The sequence below is a fragment of the Hoplias malabaricus genome, chromosome 10 (assembly GCF_029633855.1).
Source record: "Hoplias malabaricus isolate fHopMal1 chromosome 10, fHopMal1.hap1, whole genome shotgun sequence".
In the NCBI taxonomy this organism is placed as follows: domain Eukaryota; kingdom Metazoa; phylum Chordata; class Actinopteri; order Characiformes; family Erythrinidae; genus Hoplias; species Hoplias malabaricus.
Genome location: NC_089809.1, coordinates 8,198,698 through 8,220,316, shown reverse-complemented (window position 1 = coordinate 8,220,316; position 21,619 = coordinate 8,198,698). Strand labels below are relative to the sequence as shown.

General features: G+C 40.1%; 1 protein-coding gene across 1 annotated transcript; it reads right to left on the bottom strand.

Annotated features, from left to right (window-relative positions):
• Window positions 1-4,383: 4,383 nt before the first annotated feature.
• efna1b (ephrin-A1b) lies at window positions 4,384-16,754 on the bottom strand. Its single transcript, XM_066683252.1, has 5 exons — window positions 16,570-16,754; window positions 6,728-7,023; window positions 6,424-6,489; window positions 6,139-6,249; window positions 4,384-5,564 (listed from the first exon to the last, which is right to left on the bottom strand). The coding sequence occupies exons 1-5, from the start codon at window positions 16,659-16,661 to the stop codon at window positions 5,440-5,442; spliced, it is 690 nt and encodes a 229-aa protein (XP_066539349.1). The 5' UTR covers window positions 16,662-16,754; the 3' UTR covers window positions 4,384-5,439.
• Window positions 16,755-21,619: the final 4,865 nt, after the last annotated feature.

The following is a 21,619-nucleotide window of genomic DNA, read 5'->3' as shown; positions in this document are numbered from 1 at the left end:
ACTTCAGCGAACCGATTCCTTCGAGGTGTCTGATCTAGTGAATCAAAAGTACCACTGATTGTTAGCATGTATTGGTATAGCATTATTTTCTCTTTAACAGATCAAATGCGTTTTGGTAACTTTTCATGAAGCACATATTTGCTTGTTGTTGTTACATACCTTTCAGTCATTTGCTATAAAAGGCTTCTGAAGGTGTTGTAGCCATTAACAATGAGAAAAATAACGTACATCAGCTGAAACAAGATTAAACCACAGGAAACACAAGTAAAGTTAAGAGGCTTATGTAATTTTCATGAACAATGACCGTCTTTAAGCCTTCATTCATGTATTTATAGTTTAAAATGCATCTATTTTTTGAAGACCCCACACAGTAATTGACAGGATTTTCCCCCTTGGGTTTATGATGTAAAAAAAAAAACCTACATGACTGAATTTTTCTGCCTGAGAGTTTCAAAACAAAAATTTTTCTGGCATTTAAAAACACCTCTTGTACATGTTAGCAATCTAATACAAAGATACCTATTTCTATATCTGACTTTACTATTTAATTTGATTATCCGTTTGTTTCTTGGCAGCACTGTGGCGCAGCAGGTAGTGTCACAGTCACACCTCCAGAGACCTGGAGGTTGTGGGTTTGATTCCTGCTCCGGGTGACTGTCTGTGAGGAGTTGGTGTGTTCTCCCTGTGTCCGCATGGGTTTCCTCCGGGTGCTCCGGTTTCCTCTCACAGTCCAAAAACACATGTTGGTAGATGGATTGGCGACTCAAAGTCATTGCGTTCTGAGCAGTGTAGATTGTAAAGCGTCCTTGGGTATCTAGAAAGGCGCTATATAAGTGTAACGATAAAAAAATAATAATAATAATAATTTGCATTTTAAAATCTAATTAATATTATGCCAAAAAAGCTTAACCAAATTTTTATTTTAATCTTCTCTAGAAGCTTTGTTTACCACTGTAGTGAAACTGAAGCGTTGTGTTTTACATGTGTAACTTTTGTTTCTTCTTTGACCTAGACACCATTTGCATTAGATTTGTTTTTGTGGTATCAAATTCAGTGAAATAAATGGGGCTTTGTCTGAGAGTTGGCATAAACGCAATGAGCACTGACAAATGTTGACCTTTCTCAGGAGACGGCACAGAAAGCGGGGTGAAAGTGCCAGAGAAAGTGTGCAAAAGTGACATCCTCGCACCCTGGTGACAGTTTACAGTTCTCCATGGCACCCTCTCTCTCTCCTTTCATTCCTCCCCCCCGTTATTTCGCATGTTTGAATAAGGGTTGTGAAGCCCCGGCCAAGGACGTGGGATGAAAGGGGGAACGATAGAGGAGAGGGAAACAGAGAGAAAGTAGTGGTGTGGAGTTGACATTTGGTTTGGCATAAGCTTGCTAAAGTCATGAGTAACTTGTCAGAAAGATACAGCAGTTTGGACAAAGTAATACACATTAATATTTGCACTTATGGCAGATGGTCGTATCCAGAGGGAATTGCATGATTTTATTTTTAATCATGTTACAGATATAAGCTAACACCGTGTGTGATGTCATGTTTCTGCCTGAGCTGTTTACACAGTTCCGAAACATAAAACATTATGGTTTGCCACAAGCATTGTTAACTTTTTTCTAGAGCACTATGCAACATTTTATTGTTTACTATGTAAAGCATGTGGAGGACATGGCTTTGAGCTGCTGTTTACAGAAACATTTGTTATAGTCTGATGTTACTTAAGCAATCACAATTTTCAAAATGAGCAATGAAAATGTGTCATTTGTGCTTTATAAATTATGGCATCCTTAATCAAATAAAAATTAATCATAAGTTTAGAAGCTATCATAGCATGATATGTCCATTTTAATGCATCAAAACCCATTGGTGATCAGTTGTTGTTGTTATTTGCATTTGTTTAATCACATGAATGACCTGACTTCATCTAAATGACCCCCAAAAAATCTCTGAGTGGTCAGGAATTCTAAAGGTTCATTTGCATATTTCACACATCAACAATGTCAGCATTGTTAAGGCTGGTATCTCAATAACAATTGAACAGTAGGACATAAGAGGGGAGCTGTCACTGAGAAAACTTATTGGCTGTGATTTGAACAGCCACCAGTGTTCTTACAGTTTATGGTCAACCAGCCAAATCAAAACCCCATTTTCAAAAAAGTTGGGATAATTTGTGAAGTGAAAGAGTGAAACTAACAAACCCAAACAACACCTCTGCCCCAATAATCTGTGTTTTGTTAATTATCTTTAGCCTTTGTTTAAGCAAACATGTACAGGGAAAAAAGCTTTCTAATATATTCACTGACAAACTTTATTGTAGTTTGTAAATATAAGCAAGTTTAGAATTCAGCGCCCGCAACTCACTTCAGGTTTTCATAGAGGCATTACCACTTTTTTACATTCATTCATTCAATTCAATAATCAAACACATGTTTAGATGAAAAATATCCTATTCTGATCCATTAGAGCTTCACATAGGGCCCACCCCATTCTCTTCCTAACAGCAGCCACACAATTTCCATTGTTCCAATCCTACTACACCATATGGTTGCTGTGATCGTTTATGATCCGATCAGCAACCAGCTCTCCTTAACATCTACGATTAATCATTAAGCCCATCACATGAGTACCCAAACCACCCGCTGCATCACTAGCTCTTCACACGGGTCATCAGGTAGGCACCTCCCCTTGTCAGTGTTTCGCTGAATTAAACCCACAACACCAGCAGAAGGCTCAACAGTGAAGTCTTGCATCCCAGTCCCAGCCTCCTCCAAGCTAGCTTTACAGTCATTCCTTTCCCTTAACCATCAACAACCGTGAATCCACACTGGCCTCCCTGGTGACTAAGGCTGTACCTAGCCCCAGTGGCACTGTTAATGCATGCTCAGTGCCACCAATTCCATATGATCTTTATGTGCTACATCACCAACCATCACAACAGCACCTCTACAGTGCATTTCCCCAAGTATCAGTGCTCTCCTTTTCCACAACCACTGACTAGACCTTTCAGCTGTTTCTGATAACTCCTTCACACCTGCCCTTAGTTTCAGGCCCCTAATACTGAACTGCACAAGCAGGGATGTGGCAGACTTGGCTACAAATCCCCTAACACCTATCTCCACTGGTCTTACACATGCCTGCCACCCACGTTCCCTCACCTCAGCCGCCAAGTTTGCATACTTCAGCTTCTTCCTTTCAAATTCTTCATCAACTGCATCCTTAAACGGAAGTTTTAACTCTATGAAATAAACTATGAAAAGAGATTTTAACTGCTCAACGACCTTGGGTCTTCATTATCTGGAACTGCATGATGTGCCATAGGAGATAGATCTCTACCTGTCAAACACATACACTCTGTCTGCAAAGCCACATTGTTGTAACACATGAAGAAGCCTGACATTGTCTGAGTGAAATTACCATGGACTAGAATTTTATATTGCTTTGATGGCATCATATGGCTAACTAAAATACAAATATACTCTTCCACATCAATGAGACCATCACACTTTTCCCTTGCTGTGGGCAAAGACACACTCCACAGTTCCATGAGACATTCAGAGACTTGGCTTTTGTACCCTTTGCAGATAACATCCTAAATGGTCCCTTTCATTTCTGGCATAAAACTCAATGTTTGTTTTCCAAAAAACAAGTTAACGTATTGATTCTTCTGAACACAGCATGCGTTCTCACTGTCTCTCGGACCGTCTGAGATGACCTCTGGGCCAAATAACTCTCCAGTGTTTGGATACAATTCATTTATAGTTTAGTTTTCTTTTTATTTAATGGAATTTCAGGTCGTATTTCTTGATGCCACAGGCGACTGTGATGAGAAAAGTTTTCTGAAATATTGCCAAGCCCATGTTGACTATATTTACCACGACTGCTTCTCCTGCAGTGTCATCTGAGGGCTTGAAGGTCAAAGTAATTCAACACTGGTTTTTGGCCTTACCCTATATGGACTGGAATGTTTGCTAATTTTCTGTATGGTAGATGGTAAAGAAAGGTAAAATCTTAAACTGAACATGATTTCTGAGAAAACTGGAATATTTTTTCTTGCACGTTTGTTAATTAAGTAAAGGTTCAAGTGGGCAAAAAAATCTGTTTCATTGAATTTTACAAAATGTCCAGAATTTTCAGTAAAGTTAAGAGTTTATAATATTGCGGTCCTTTTCCAATATGAATGAACTACAATGATGTTGATATAATCGGCAGAAACGAACAGACTTCAGTCAGTAACTGTAAAACGATGAGTTTAAACAGGTATTTGCATTATTTTGCTCACAACTTTTTTTATTAACAATACCCTCCAATAAAAAATGAATTCCCACAGCTTAAAGTCCCATTGCAAAGTCAGAAAATACAACCAAAATGTTAACATAGCACAGTTTATTTAATTCTCATTTAATAATTAACAAAGTCTTCATATATCTCTCTATGTACACTTTTTACAAATGTATTTACAAGAAGTAAACAAAACACAGCTTGAGTAGACACTGTCCTGCCAACTTGGATCCATTTGTGTGTTCAATTGTACTGAGTGCTCTACTGTTGAAGAGAAATCCAGCTCTCTATATCACACACACAGTACAACTGAATAGCACTGCTGTCAGTTAATTTATTTATTTTTGCTGTTTTATCACAATATTTTAATGATTAATAAACGCCAGCTGCAATTTAATACTGTGTGACCATCTAAAAATCAATGGACCAATAGGAAAATTACTAAGAATAAAATCTTAAATTTTGCCATATTGGATGACAGCAATGATTTTATATATATTTAATTTTTTTTGCCAGCCCATTGCTCTGTTTTGATGTGTTTTACTTTTATTCATCTGCCTGTGGAGATTCACATTTAGTGTATAAATTATGTAGTGCTTACAGCAGGTTTTTGAAAACAGACAACTATGTTTAAAAAACACACCAAGCTAGATATTAAGTTCTACATAATATACAAGATGATGATACAAGTTTATTCAATACAATAGAGAATCACCACATTCTTTGGCTCAGATATGCTGAGAATGGTAAATCTAAGTTGAATACCAAGCACAAACTATAAAAACTGTAGTTTACACATTCATTCCTTTTCCATTTGGGGCTTATTGGGCAAGTCTTTTGTTGTGAACACTGGGGTGGGGGAAAAATATCACACAAAGGCTACAAAAACAAAGTAGAAATAATCCAGGGCAAACATGGAAAGTTGGTAGGTAATACTTCTGTTAAAAAAAAAAAAAAGACAAAAAATATTCTCCTCCTTCAAAGGTCAAAAATATCACTCACACAAACACAAGCACTTCACTCAGCAACTTACACACCACTTTCAGTTCTTTCAGATATAAAAAAATCTATATAAAATCTGTATTTTCAAAGTCAGCGACCAGCACTGCTGTTCAAGTCTTAATGTAGATCCAAATGGACCAAAGTCAACAAAAAGATCCTCAGTCTCTGTGTAAGAGCAAGGTGAGGAAGACTGGGAATAACGTGATGAATGAAACTGAAGAGATGGAGACTGCAGAGTTTCCTACGCTCCTCTGAACAACTGGGATCATTGCAACAGGGTCATCTGTGAGAGAAAGAGAGACAGCACTTGGTTAACAATACTTAACAGATCAGTAATGGGTGAGTGTGTAATATAGATCATGCAGAGAAATGCACCAGCAGCTGATACCATGTCTTACTTTTAGCAAATTAGTATTTCATTTCAGGAGGTCAGAAACCAATTTTCAAAAGAAGAAATTGGAAACATGAATCAAAATACACGTTTAACAAACGAGGTTTATAAAAATATAATAAACTTTGTGCACTTGTGCTGGTGTAAAATTGTAAACTTGGATGTGAATGTGAATTTTCATTCTTTAAGCTGTCAGGAGGGGGTTAAATACACGAGGCTAAATCACTAAAGCACACAAATCCAAATTGAACCAACATTTAATTATGAAAAGGTAATTTTATTTTTCAGAAATGCAATATTTTAATTAATATATATCCCATCAAAAACGGGTATATTCTAATAGTAAAACTGGTTACGACTCTTACTCTTCAGGTTAAAGCTTGAGCTTGGAATGATGAGTCTTTCTAAAGCAAACAGAAGGGCTCAGAGCTGAGAGGGAGAGAGATGACAGATGCGAGATGCTCACCTGCTGGAAGCCTGTTTGATGGGTTGTGCACTCCTCCCGCGCCCATCCGCGAGTTCCTTCCACCCTCCGTCTCCTCCTCTTTCTCCACTGTCTTCTTGTGGGTCTTGGAGCCTACAACATCAATCATTGCATTGTTAGGGGCTTGGCAAGAACCCAGTTATTAGACAGAGGAACCAAAAATAGCCGCCACTCGTCTGCGTCAGGTGCTCGTGAACGCTAAGCATGTGTTGAGTAAAGCGGCCTGTGGCTAATGCTAGGAATGCTAATAATATATTTGACACTTACTGTGAGGTCCGACCACGTCGACCTTTAGCCGCAAGCACTCCTGCCCGTGATGGTGGAGAGGCTTGGCTGTGGAGGTGAGCAGAGAGGGGAAATTTTAGATACAATAAAACAAACAGTTGCTGACATACAGTAAAAGATGCTTTCAGCTGCTCTTAAGAGTGAACGAATGTATATCTTTCAAATGCAGCTGTGGGCTTTAGCTAGCTGGGTGTGCACACTTGAGATGTTCTTTCACCACTTAAATGTATAAATCTAAAAGGATTTATATGTCACAGGCAACAGAAGTCTGTGCTTAGAAACTTACAGATGTAGTAGTAGCTCTCTCCCTGGCGGAACTCCTTGCCGAGGGTGAAGGGTGTGAAGCGCTGGAACTTTTCGGAGAACTTCTCCGGTGCGTGTGCAGCAAAGGGCCTGGAGCACTCCCACCGCAGCTGGTCGAACGAGTGAGGCTTACAGGACTCGTAGTCCTCCAGCTCCACCATGTAGAGGACGTAGCGCTCCGCCTCCTGGGATGGGATCTCCCCGCGCATGTAGTGGGGGCAGATGATGTCCAGGTAGTCATTAATGCGCACTTGAACCGTGTACTCGTCCCACAGGAAGCTGGAAAGAGAAAGAGGAAAAAGCAGGGGTCAGCATCTATCAACATCTGGAAGGGTTGCTGGGGCGGTGATGCAATCTCTGCTGGGAGATAAATAACACCGTGCTAATTACTGACAGTGTGGGAATGTACAAAATTCGTGACAGAAGATTGTTTAATGCAAAACAGACATTGACAAAACACACCCAACGAGCCCGAGGCAAGCATCACTGCCAAGCAAAAGCCTGCCTTCACCCCAAAACATGGCACATGACTAATTGGGTGTTATTTGATGTTTTGGGTAGGATTCATGTTTACCGTCACCTCGTCTTTCTGGTTTTGTGACAGGACGTAAACACTTCTTTTATGTCCTCTCCGTCTCCTCCCCTCCGTCTTGTCACTGTCTGTGTTTTCTTTGCAGTGTTTTGGTTACACGAAGTCGAGACTGAACCTGCCGTGATTGTTTTTCGAAGAGTCTCCAGTCGTTTGCTAACCTTAGACCAGTCTCTACATTATGTTACTGATATGTGAGAATTGAAATATAAAATAATTACTCAATGTTTCAGGTTTTGATACAACGGTATGAGGTGATGTGCAAGCAGTAACATGTTAAATCCTGAAAGTAATTACTTCTCATAGTGTGAATGTCACATTGTTCATTCATCCAGTCGGTTCAGAGACGTAATGGAGACGGCTAGTCCCCCCCCTCAGTGTGTTTATGACTCTGTCTCGGGCTGTCTCCCTCTTTTCTCTCACTTTACTGTCCTCCCTTTTGCTGTGATTAGACTTTTTAACCTTTACCACATGTTACCAAGTAAATTCCATCCAGCACTTTTGATACTGATATCAATAATTTACATTTATTTACTTATTATTTTAATGTTGGTTTTATATGATGAATTTATATAAATTTGGACCCTACTGTATATTGAAGCCTGTGACTGACTATTGACTGCTACGATGCTATAAACACCTTTTTCTGATTTGCATTTCTTTTAAGCTCTGTATTGCCCTGATTAGCACCTGAACTTACAAGTGTGTGTGTGTGTATGAGATAGAGAGAGCTGCCTTGAAAACAATGGCCGTCTACCTCTCTCACTTTTTCTCATGTTGTTGTATTCAAGCCCCCTAGTTAAGTTTCCGAGAGACACACTGGCTCCTGACCACCCCCCCCTCCCCACACACACTCACAAAGTGGATTCCCACCCCACTGTTTTTGTCTTGTTGGAATTAGCCGACCTGTCAAAACAGACCTCGCAGCCTATTCAGAGTGGGGTAAACACACACACCCCACTGCCTTCGTTAGCGCAGACTAATGTTGGGATTACACTGTGTCTCCCACAGCTTGTAATCAATGCCACATTCAAGTGACATAAGGGTAAATGCTGCTAAGCATGCTGACTTTTCTGCATGTGGGTAAATGTTACTCTTGTGTTTTTGTGCAGAAATGTTTATGTATAATTGGTATTCAGCTCAATGCTGCTGGTCATGATTGCGCTACACTATTGACCGTTATTGGTGCTAAAACCTGTACCAACTTCAGCCCAGCTTGACTTGTTTTTGAAGCAAAAGTTTGGCCAAAAATAGTTAAATCTACACAACCTTTGCTTTTAAATTCTGAACTGGTGCTGCAACGCTAAGCTTAGTAATGCGCAAAAGTGCATGCAATCTCAAGCTGTTTAAAAGTAATTTCAAAAAACCGTCAATAAAACTTCATATATTATTCACCCAACTTTTTTTCAAACTCTTTCTCCCACTCCGTCACCCCCCACCACCACGGCTTTTCTTTGAAGCTAAGTTGATTAGGAGCTAGCTGTTTGAGGTCTGCTTCCAGTGTGGTTCTCTGAACAAGAGAGTAGCTGTAATGAGGTGTCATTAACTCTCTCTCTCTTTCTCTCACCCCCCCTTAAACACCCAGATGGGATCATAGCCTGGTGTTTGGCTCTTGCTCATTCATGAATGGATACAGTGTGGGCTGCAAATACGATTAGTCTCGCCTGTTATTCCAAGTAACTGACTAAAGTAACCATTATATGATGATTTCGGCATCCTTTACAGTATTGCAGCCTATTTGAAGTACGGTTTGCACCATATGAAGGTTATAAGACATCATGGAGAGTAGAAACCCATGCCGCTCCATCGAAGGCCCCCAGTAGGCGAGTCCACATCGTTTTCCCAGACCTGTTTCATCTGGGTGCACCAGATCTGAGGCCAGTGTATTGTGGGGCCTACAATCACACAGTAACTCCTGTTGTTCTTTTCGTCTCGGCGATCAGTCACTTCAAAAGATTGTTCCCTTGTTCTCATGTGATAGTTAGCGGCAGTGGAAGAGGGGAGGTGTTGGGTGCGAGGGATGGAGATTATGCTGCTTCTTTCCATTCTGTATCTTTATAACTTTATCGCAGCCAAGGCCACTGCTCCACACATTGTTTTTACAACTTAATCATCTGGTGGGACTAGAAAAGCCTATGCTCTGTTAGCTTTAACTAGCATTTGCATTTATAATCTGTTGTCTTTCTTTAAAATTTAATGCTTATAATGATCAACCACTGGTATTTTCCAAGTTTATATAAGACAGCACTTTGTGCCTACTATTTAAATTGTGAACTGTTATTTTCTCCAGTAGAAAAATAGAATGCAAATGCACAAACTTTTTATGCTTCTAGTTTGCATTTTTTGGGGCTATATTTGAAACTACATTAGCTTTGTGAATACTGTGAGGTGTGTAGCTTATATTTAGCTTTATTTAGTGACTTATTTGTAAATAATGCAAAGCTTTAACTTGCATTACACTGTAAAAGGAAGTAAAACAAAAATAGAAATGAAAGTTCCTAAACTGTAATTAAAAGTTTGAACTAACAGCCAGAATACCCGCATGCATGTACTTGCAGACCATTGGCCCAGGACTTTTTGCAGCTGCAGCCCCTCAGGCACCAACATGTTTAGTAGAGGGCTGCAGGCGCGTGTTTGGAACGACTGCTCAGACTAGAATTTTTACCTGAATACTGTCGCTGCTGTTGTTTCAGGTCTTTGTTTGTGAGTGTATATGACTGACTCTGGAGTCACTGAAATGATGGTTAGGGTTCAGACTTCGAGGTCAAACTTTTTCTTTCTCTCTCTGGAATGTCTCTAGCTGCTGAGCTGTCAAGCAGGTCAGTGGAGTCAAAGTGCGGGGTCAGATGTTTCACACACACTGTCGGAGTCAGCAAGACAGACAGACACACACACACACACACACACACGCTTACACAACACAGTCAGCACCAAACACAGGCACTCCACGCCAACTGCACTGTGACGACAGTCAGCAGTTCACACTCTGACAAAGAAACACACACAACAGTGGGCTCACATTCTGGAATGAGACTAAAGGGACGGCATGCTGTAACAAGAATGAAGGTTTATTCTTATGTTATCAAGTAATAAAATCTGTCTACCACCTCCCACCCCAACACCAAACACTCATGCTCTGTTTTTCGCTGTAAGCACCCCCAGTACCAGTGTAAATGGCGGGGAAGTCCCAATCTTGGGATTTCTTACTGGAAAAAGGCTGGCAGGCTGTGAAAGCTGAGCTGTTAATTTGATAATGCTTCTTAGCCTTAACCCTTCTTCTGTGGTGTCTGTGGATGAGTCAGAATGATTTTTTTCTTCCCTTATGTTTTACTGTGTATTTAAATAAACAGACCTAAGACTGAACCTTGAGGCACACCGCATTCAAACAATCCCTTATTCATTCTCTCGCTCCATGCCCCCCCCCCCAAACAAGTTCTTCACTGCTTGGTCTATTGTTATTCCAGGCTATCATGGCAGTAATTAAACCAACCATGGCCGACTGGGTTGGAATGCCAGGCAGATAATCCACTATTCCAAAGTAGGATTATCACACCAAGCCCGCAGATCACATACTGTCTATTCACCAGCACCGGACCTTACACACACAACCCAACTGACAGAGAGGGTGAATATAAGAGGAGTTTACTGTATGGTCAATGATTCGGTGCATCAAGAACCTCATTTGCCTTATTTTACGTTGCTGTTTGGATCAATCATTTTTACAAATGCAGAAAACTCTGCAAAAATACAGAAAACATTTCTGTCTTGTACTAATGATTATTATCTGTTAGGACCTCCACAACGCGTTTTTACACTTCCGTTGTAAACCATATGCTAGTCTTACTCAACTCAATGTCACTTATTGTCCCTGCTGAGCTTAGACAGACACTTCTTTTAAAAACTCATGGGAGACAGCTTGCAATTTTTTTGCCCTCGCACCCCACCCTCAAATTTCATGCCATCCATCAATGTCCTGTCCATCCTCCCTCTTTTGTCTATCTTTTTATCTCTCCATACTTGCCACATCCCCCTTCCCCTCACTCTTTCTCTTTAAGATCACATTATAAACAGGGGCCTCTTCATTCCAACTAATTTTTGAGGGGAACCCTCCTTTCTCCTCTGTCTGACCTTGCGCCCTTGGCCCATCCCCCACCTATCTATCTATCCTTTAACGTTGCTCCTACACCACCCCCCACTTTCTCCCTTTCCCTTTTAAATGGATGCTAATTGCTAGCTGGTATGCCGTCCTGTGGTTCTGCGGCCTGCTGTGATGCTGAACGTTAAACTGTTATGCAATAAAATATTACTTTTATTTTGTCTCCTCTCCAGATGAAAAAGAGAAGTAATCAGTTATAGAGCAATTACTGTAATGATTTATTATTTCTGCTCCCTAGGTGGCAACAGTGAGCTGTAGTAAACACCATACGGAAAAGACCCAGCTTGACTAGGCCAATACAATCAGTGCAGACAAGCAGATGCTAATTAGAAAAACATACACTTCTCACGTTTAAAGAGCCTTGCAGAACAGCTCCTCCCCTATACTACAAAAGCGAGGACAGGAAAGCTTCAACTCTTTGGTGGAGTGAGAACCAAAACAGCAATCACTGTGGGAGATGAAGAAAAGAGATGGCTGGGAATGGCAAAGGAAAAACACTGGGGAAAGGAAAAGGAGTGCAGGAGCGACTGTGAGAATCGGGAGATGAAGAAGGATCAGGAGTAAGGGAGGAAGTCTGGGACGGAGATAAGGAAGAATGTGGTGAGGGGGAGGTGAGGAAAGCCCAAGACTGACAAAACAATACCAGCGTGTTCACAACCCATCCTCAGGTTGCTTCAGTGAAGTGGAAGCAAAGAAGTCTCAAGTAGAAACTTAAGAAAATGATCTGCGAACAGTGTTTTGTTAAACAGGTCCACTTTGTCCCATAAGGTGGTGGATTTAGGTTTTCCGTATATAACATGGAGTCGGGATGGGATTATGCAGCGCTGGATTACAGTGGCTATATATAAAGCTTAGCGAGGAATGGCGGTGTGAATGGGTCATCCGCCCGGATTACACACAGCTGCCTGTAATCTGACTGAACTGTCCGTACCACAGATTATAGTGGCCCATACGTGGCTGGACGGCAGAGACTGTTGCGTGTGCGCGCATGTGGTCGAGGCAGAAATGGTTGCGGGGGTGTTGGAGACAAGAGACGTAGGGATTCTGAGAAGGAATACAATGTTTACTAAGAATAAGCATGAATGAAAATGAAAGCAAGCATGTATTTATTCCCCAGTCTGTTACTTTAGAGCTACAGCTGGCTCCCTATTCATAGTTTTTAACAGGGAACCACTGTAGGCCTAGAGGCTACAAAAATACACAGCTGCCAATAAAACACTACAACGACCCTCCGATCTAGAGCCATATACAGCACTCAATAAAACGCTACAACTACCTGGAAGGAAGTGAGAAAAAAAGTAGTTCTGCTCTTCCATTATTAGTTTTTAGGCCTGTTGAACATGTTTTGTCGACGAACATAGGCCTTGTAGCTTCTTACAGCAGTTGTCTTCTTGGTTTCAGGATGTAAACATATGCCAAAATGCTGTATTTATGAGAATGGACTTGCACAAATACAAAACAGATGGCAATGAAAAGAGTAAGCTGAGGAAGAATATGAGTGGTGGAATACACAGCAGGCAGAGAGCGAGGGAGTGAGGATGGAGAAAGGAACAGACAGGTACTGGAAGAGAGAGCAAGTGGGGAGAGCAAGGGGAATGGCTGGAGGATGAGTGGACAGCTGATGGTCAAGTATAGCAACACGTCTGCTGGCAGGCCTCTCCGCTTACTAAATATACCCAAATCACACATTCCACATGCGCTAACCTTATGTATGTGGGTGAGTCACTTTTATCAGAGGGCATTGCATAAAGTCAACACACTCCTTGGCCCTTACTGGCAGTGCAGGGCTGATGAACGTAGATTCTGTATGTTACAAATACAAAGGAATACACATTGTTTGGTGACCTGGCTAGTTCAGCCTCCTGCAAAGTCCTGGTGGAGAGGTGCATGCTGTAAAGTAGTTCCCAAAAATACATAAGCTATAAACTCATCTGGAACATATGTAAATATTTTTGTGCATAATTCATCAGTTTATTAACAGACTCATTAGCATACCGCTAATTTGATAGCAGTATTGCAAAGCTTAATTATATAATGATAGTAATTAACAAACAATATATTGTGCAGCCTGTATATGTATTGATTATGAAAACACCCCCGCCCAACAACACACAGACACACATGTATTTTGTATCCATGTCTAACGGCTTTGAGGCCAGCTGTTGCTAACTTCATTATGTTGTTCCCCTTTAGCACAAAAACATATGTAGATTGCAAGCACAGGCACGCACCAGCCAGAAGAAAAACAAGGCAGGTCCACATAACCCTGCAGACGGGGTGTAAAGACATCAAACCTGACAAGCCCATCGTCAGAAACACACAAACACACACACGCGCCTGCCAAACCAGAGAGGCAACTTTCCAACAGGCACACGCTAAGGATTAAACCATTACTGTTCACACTCCTTCACACCCTCTCATAAACAAGTCCACACGTGACACACTACACTCTTTCATATAAAGGCACAAGCAGTACCTGTTTATATGTTTTTTTGTGTGTTCCAGTAACTGGCAGACTCAGGTGCTCTGACTGCTTTCCAATTCACACCTCCACTGCTGACTAATCCACTCATGGATTGAATTGCCCATCTTTATTTTCTCTCCCTCTGATTGATCACTGAGATTGAGAACAAATTTTCGGAAACTGAATTGCAAGAAATGAAGTGACCCACTAGGGGAAAAAACAAGGAAATGAAAGCAAAAAAAATCTGATTAAACTGTAATTGATAAAACTGTGCTCCTTTCTCTTCCTTAGAACATGTGATTAAACAGCAAGTGAGAGACAGAGGGGGTTTTACAGTGAAAATGGTGTATAAATTGTAAGTCCCCGACCAGATTATAGCCCACCCAGATGGGATTATTTTCATAAGTCTAAGATTCCTGTGTTTGTCGGTTTGTGTGTGATATGATTGTTTTGAAAGGGAATCTAAATTTAGCCATGGACAGAAGATTGTGATATATTATGATTTTTCTAGCAGTGGTTACACAATTTAAAGCTTTAGCATGAATTTGGACCATATGAAGATTAACAGAAATGGGCCTAAGATTGAACCTTGAGGCACACCACTACCAAAAGGTCTCTCGCTCTCTCTCTGATACAGAACAAGCTAGACAGAAACTTTATTTAGTCTTTAATTCTGAAATTAATTACAGTATTTCTGAACAACATACATCAGTAATTCAGAAGAAACATCATACTGCATACATTTCATATAATAAGAGAAGCTTCTGAAATGTACAGAACTCAGAGTCTACAGTGATGCATAAATGATGCTTTCTGTCTTCTTTTTCCCCTTCTCTTGTGCTTCACCAGTGCTCAGCATCTCTGATTTCTCTTTCCGTCACACTCTTCCTCCCTAGCTTAGAGTTGAGTTTCAATCCCTCCCTTCTCTCTAATTCATCTCTGCCTATTCCTCTCTCTCTTTCTCTCATTTGTCAGTGACTGATGGTGAGTCAGGCTGCACTGAGACTGGCTGAAGCAGGAAATTCTAGGTAACTCTAGTATTACACAATCACATTAATAATGACGTGGTAGATAAGGTAAAAACATGTGATTGACTAATAGTAAAACCCGGGGGCCTCCATGCACCACCCCCTTCTCTACAACTCCCCCAGTGGTCACGTCGACATGAACCACTCTAAATCCTACAATTGCTAGTTATGACAGCACTACTACTAGAGATGTTACAAGGAAATGGACACAGGCGATCAAACTCCACTTACAACGAAAACAAATGATTACTTTGGAACCACATATGGGATTTAGGCTCATAAAACAGGTTTATGATGAAACACAGTTGTGGTTGAATGACCCGTAAGACATATCGCAGAGCTCTTAAGGGCTGAAGTTGCATTCCTAAAAGCCCAATAGTAGACCTCTTAAGGGCAGATAAATTGCACGGAATGCTGCATCTTGTATCGATCCCCACAAAAGTGCTTGTCTGTCATTTCAGTTTCTACAATGCAGGGTGAAATCAGAAGAGAGGCACAGTCGGCCAAACATCCACACTTTGAGCCGTACAGCTGTATGGCCCCTTGGCCCCTGGTAACACAGTGTAATATAAGACTTACCATAAAAATAAGAGGGCTACTACAGACATGCATGTCTAGTTTGGTCATGCCTGCCTATTTATTGCTCTGTCGGAGAGTGTGTGAGACAGAACGCTGCAGAAGAGTATATTTAATCTGATCTGTCTGTCCATATGTCTAGGCATTTGTTTTCATGTTCTTTGCTGCCTTATCTCCCTACTCAGACTCTGTGCAATGCACTAATTGAACTCTCTCGCTTCTAACATAGACCACTATCTATAATGGATAATGTGTAAGTAAAGGGGTGCCAGAGTGGGTAATCACAGTCTACATTAGTGCAGGTTAAAGGTTGGACACAGATAAAAACAGGACATTAGGGAAGCTTCACTGCAGGGTGTAATAAATCTGAACAGCTTTTACAAATCCAATATTCATTTACGAGTTTTAGTTTTTAGGAAACTAGTAGTGAATCCCAATCCCAAGTAGTGAATTTTGCCTTCGCCTGCCCTGTTTTTTTCTGGCCCTATTCTTATCTCACAAATATCTTATCTGCATGAGGCATCAGACAACAATGTAGCCATTTGGTGTAACAACTTTAAGTAGATAATGTAGTTTTAGGGACAAAAATCATCATCGCTGTGAACAAATCTGACTTTACCTTCACTTTATCAGAGTTTCCCTAGAATAAAGCACTCCACACCAAACCAGTCGGAATAAATTTGCATCTTAATGACTTAATTCTTATGCACAAGTCTTTGAAAAATCACAGAAATTAATCAGTAACTTTTTTTTTTCCACTTTTACAACACTGTTTTACAATATTCCACAAAGACCTGTTAAGATCGAAATTAAAAACTCATCCGAGTTTTAGGGTGCGGGTGGAATACATTTAAATTCTTTAAAACTAACTAAAAAACCACAGGTAAAGGTGATACAACTGCCACAGTTGCTAAGGTGAGACTGCATAGCTTAGCACTCTCTTTGCATTAAACTCAATACAAAAGCAAAGCCCAAAAACGTAAACACAAACAGGCAGCAAACCGTTACTCACTTGGGGTTGGTGCTGTTCCAATAAACGCTGTGGCGCTCGGCTGAGATGAACCAGGCGCTCAATAAGAAGCAAAACAACCACAGGAAATCCATGGTCAGGTTCTGTTCCACTTACTTTCTAAAAACAATAAAGAAAAGTAAAGCGCAAACTGCTGATAATTCGCTCTCTGTAACTACTACCTCGTCTCGCTCACTGAGGAAGAATACAGAGACTGTCGTGTGGCGGCTTTTTATCCCTAAAGAACCGCCCCTGGCGACGATTAGCCAATGAGAGCGCCACTCGGCGCGTCACCCCGCCTTTAGTCACGCCCATTGTTTAGATTTCCCCTCAGAAGCAGGTCGACACTATTACTGTAACAGAGATTAGATACAACATTAAATACTCCGAATAAGAACTTGTGAGTAATTTTTCATGCCACGACCAACTTGTAAAAGGCATATTTGAAGAAGCTGTAAATAGGTCTCATCTACAGTTGATAACGGTGTCACTTCTTTTTCCTCCTGTTTCTGAAATACTGGCTTAATTTTTTTAAGGAATCATTTATATACAATACATCAATAAGAAAAAAAGATTGCTTATTTTAATAATTTTCTTGATGTATTATCCTAAAAATAATATTATTATAATATTGGCTAATTTCAAAATAATTATTTTCATCAAAAAACAAAAACCTGAATGTTTTAAAAAAGAAAGAAGTTATTGGAATATCAGGAAAATATCATTTATTTTTTAGAAAATTTGGCATGTCTGGAAATATTAACTTATTTTCTCAAATAAGGACTAAATATCTTTAAAAAAAAGATTCTTATTTTCTTTAAATATTTGCCTAGTATCTCAATTTTAGCTTTTTAGTGTTATTTTTGAGATATTATGTCAAAATTGGTTATTTACAAGATTTTAAGACGTGGGGTTTTTAAAAGAGTTATTATTCCAGGATATATTTCACAAACTGATTTTAATACGACTGAAGACACTGATATTAGAAGTGTTTTAGATTTTCCAGTAATGTAATTTTAGTCCGTTCGATTTTAGGGGCAAAACTGTGTCATAACGATCTAAACCTTACATTAACCGTACATTAAAATTCACAGGGGAATCTGATGTGACAGTGAATAAAATATAACTTCTGGAAACTCGTGGGTTGTGCGTCAGCGTTCAAAACAAAAACTCCAGGCTCCAGGTGTCAGTTAAATGGAATAATCCTAGTAATCCTTACTGAGCTTTATAAGGGTGTTATGACATCCCCTGAACAGTCAGCAGGGCTTTTCCACTTTTCAGCCCCCTTTCCCACCACTCACACATGCACCTGGGGGGCACCAGAGGGGCTCCTGGTGGTCTTTAACCCAGCTTAGGAGCATGGCCTTGGGGCAAAGTGGAGACAGGATGACCAAAAACCCTGGTGGTTTGAGGTGGAAAGTGGAGTGAGTAAAGTGTACGTCTGGCTGGTTTCTACTTTGGGCTTGGCTGGGCAGGTATATGCTTGTCCTGTTTTGTTGCAATCTCCAGAATGAGCCTATTAGTCAACGTAACATGTGTCTGTGTGTGTGCGTGTGTGTATTTGTTAGATATATTTAGCTTTTTCTTGACACCAAATGTCCCCACGCTGAAGGAAAACACGAACATTTTAACAGTGTATTTAATGTGAAAAGTCTTTGTAAAAAAAAAAAGCCTTTCATTAGAAAACAAATGCTAAACTCTAAGGTCTAAGGAGTTTAGATTAATGCTAACATAACAATATCCACCTGCCTGTATATAGCTCTCTGTAATGCACTTTATTAAGTGCAGCTTCATCTTTACCTAGTGATCTGAAACACTGTACCTGTGTGTGATCACCAGCTAATAAAATTTCTTACTTCTCACTATCTAACTAAACCTACTACTGCACATAATGGATTAGAGGCCAGTGTTGGAGCTTTATCAGCGTGGGCGAGGAAAGGAAGAAAAAAAAAAAGCACCAAATGTTCGGTAACAGATCAGGCCACAGCAGGCCTTCCCTTTGGCTCCGGCTTTGGCGCCCAACTCTGTGAATCTCGCATGCTGTGTTCAAAACGGTCTACTAAACACTGTTCCCTACACTGGAAAGTCATTACCACGATATAGGACGCTATTGCATGGAAGAGGACTGGTTCAATGATCACTGATCTTTACTTTTGAGCGTTATAATTGGAAGTAACCTAGTCTTAACAAGAACATAGAGCAGAAAACGTCCCTAATCACTGTTCCCTACCTTGGGTCTGTGCAGCAGAAATCTCCCAATCATGAGTAACTAGACTGAAAAGTCTGGAGCACACTTATGAACATCAGAATAGCCTCCTGATATAATGCCCTACATCAGGAAGTTATTAACACTATATGGCACACTATTATACAAATCCAAATTAATTCCTAATCAACGATGGAAACGTAAAGCGTTCCATGTAAAATAACAGAAATGGTCCTTAATCACTATTAAATATGAGGCACTATACAGAGCTCTTATATATGGAGAAGAAATGGTCCCTAATTATTATTCTGCACTGAGGTGCTATACTAAAAACTATAGTAGGGAAAATCATTTAAGTTATAAATTTGAAGTGTGTCACCGAGAGAAGTAGCAGAGATTTAATGCCCTCTGAAAACATAAAATATGCTGATGGTTTACGCCGAAGACTACTGTTTGATTCCCTGCTCGTGTAAGCATTGGATAAGATATCTAACACTGCATTAGCCTATATCTGTAAGATGATTGCACATGAGCTGTACTTCATTCAGGCTAATAGCATCTGCCAAAAGGCATAAAAATCATCAGCACCATTTAATAGGGAACAAATATAGCCTCCCAATCAGCGTTTCCCACCTTGCAGCACTCTACAGAACACTATTAGACTGAACTGACTTTATGATGGAAGTAAATGTTTCTGCATGAACAGTACATAGATTTGCTCAGAACTATCACAATAGTTACATTCTGTTGCCAATGACACAATGCATTGTGGGTATTCAGCTATGGTATATTGTTTATACATTACCCATTGCAATGCATTAAGAGACTGTAATACTGATCTTAATTTACTGGACTCCCAAAATAGTGAACTATATATGCACACTATGCGGGGCATAGGACACTGTTTTTAGACGAAGCCAAGATGTCCCTTTTGTCCTTTCTCTTTCCATTTCTCGCTTTCTCCTTTGAAACTTCTGTCGCCCGTTTGTTCCTCCACACTCCGCGTCTCGCACTGCTGCCTTCTTTGTTCTCTCCTTTGTCCGTGTCCAGAAAACTGGGCGTGGGTGGACGCTCCATTCGCGGGTGCATGCTGTCCACTAATGACTGCGCGTACGCCACTGTTTAAAAGGCTGGAAGGACTTGATCATATTAATCACTTCACTGTTACTTTACTACATAATAATTTATACAGTGAGGAATCAGACTTTCTAAACTAGACTCCAGCAAGTATTTTTGGAAGAAAAATTGTTATTTGGGAGCAGATGATAAAGAATTAGTGGAAGCGATTCTTAGAAATTCTCTATTGCTAAGGATTTGCAAGAGCATTTACAAAGAGGTGTATGGTGGATCTGATGCTTATGATGCATGGCATATCTGCTCTTATGTTACGTGCATACCACTTCATATAACAACAGCGTCTATGGATCCACAGATGGTGCAATGCATTATGAAACCCAACTTTATGAAGATTTGTGGTGTCATTCATGTAATTATTACATCTTATTAGTAAGTATAGGCTTATACCAGGCATTATAAGGTCTTATGTATGCTAAGTGCACATATAAAGCATTATAAATACAGGATTCGTAGGAAGTGTTAAAGCAATTTCATCATAGAATAGTGTAACATCCTATAATTATGTTGTATTTTATATAATAATTTTTTCATGTTATCTACAATGAGATGAAAACATGAAGCATTATGATGTTCTACAGCTTTCTCATGCAATTTAGAATCACCTCAGAAGCTGTTTATCAAGTTTTCCTAATTGTTATTATATGAGTTTTGTGAGTTACACAGGAATTTAATTAATTAATTAATTAATTAATTCATTATCTGTAATCCAGTTCAGGGTCGCGGTAGGTCCGGAGCCTACCTGGAATCATTGGATGCAAGGTGGGAATACACCCTGTAGGGGGCGCCAATCCTTTACAGGGCAACACACACACACCCCATGCACACATTCACCTATGGACACTTTTGAGTCGCCAATCCACCTACAAACGTGTGTCTTTTGGACCATGGGAGGAAATCACACAGCACCCGGAGGAAACCACACAGACACAGGGAGAACACACCACACTCCTCACAAACAGTCACCCGGAGCGGGACTTGAACACAGAACCTCCAGGTCCCTGGAGCTGTGTGACTGCGACACTAACCTGCTTTGCCACCTTGCCGCCCTAGAGGACTTTTATATTAGAATCTATTTTCATAGAATACAACTGCAAAATAATACACATATTAAGAACATAAAAAAGTGGCTTATTTTTTTAAAAAAAGATCTTCCCATTCTTCCCCATGTTTATGGTTCCCTGCAAATTTGCCAACATCATCTCACAGGAGAGACTTTCAATTAAGGAATCTATTCACTTTCTAAATGAAGGGGCTTGTTCCTGCTTCTCACATTAAAATCTGTCATATTGCCATTACGATTCCCACTGAAGTAATCCCTCGCTACTTTGTGGTTCATCTTTCACGGATTCACTACTTCGCAGGTTTTTAAGGGGGGCTTATGGCCGCTATATTGCGGATATTGAGGGAAAATCTAGGAAAAACGTGAAAGATGAATAGCCAAAATATTTTATTAATATTTACATGTATTAGACTAGACCTGTAGGTGACACAATATATCATTTACAAGTATTTCTTACGTACAGTACATGTATTATTCATGTCCACATCCGAGTGAAATTTACTTACGCTAAATCACAGCTTAGGAATGACTCTATTAAAGAAACTGGTAGGATATCACATGTAGTTCCAGCTGAAAAACATTAGAGAATGACTGTTTAATGCAAAGGGTGGGTTGTTAACAGCACAGGGATGGGTTTAAAAGTCCAAATA

Bases quoted from the DNA above. Each gene is read 5' to 3' on its own strand.
- efna1b (XM_066683252.1), bottom strand. From the start codon at position 16,661: ATGGATTTCCTGTGGTTGTTTTGCTTCTTATTGAGCGCCTGGTTCATC. The intron at 6,490-6,727 runs GTAAGTTTCTAA...TCACCTCCACAG, and splicing joins AGAGAGCTACTACTACATCT to CCAAGCCTCTCCACCATCAC. The intron at 6,250-6,423 runs GTAAGTGTCAAA...TTGATGTTGTAG, and splicing joins CGACGTGGTCGGACCTCACA to GCTCCAAGACCCACAAGAAG.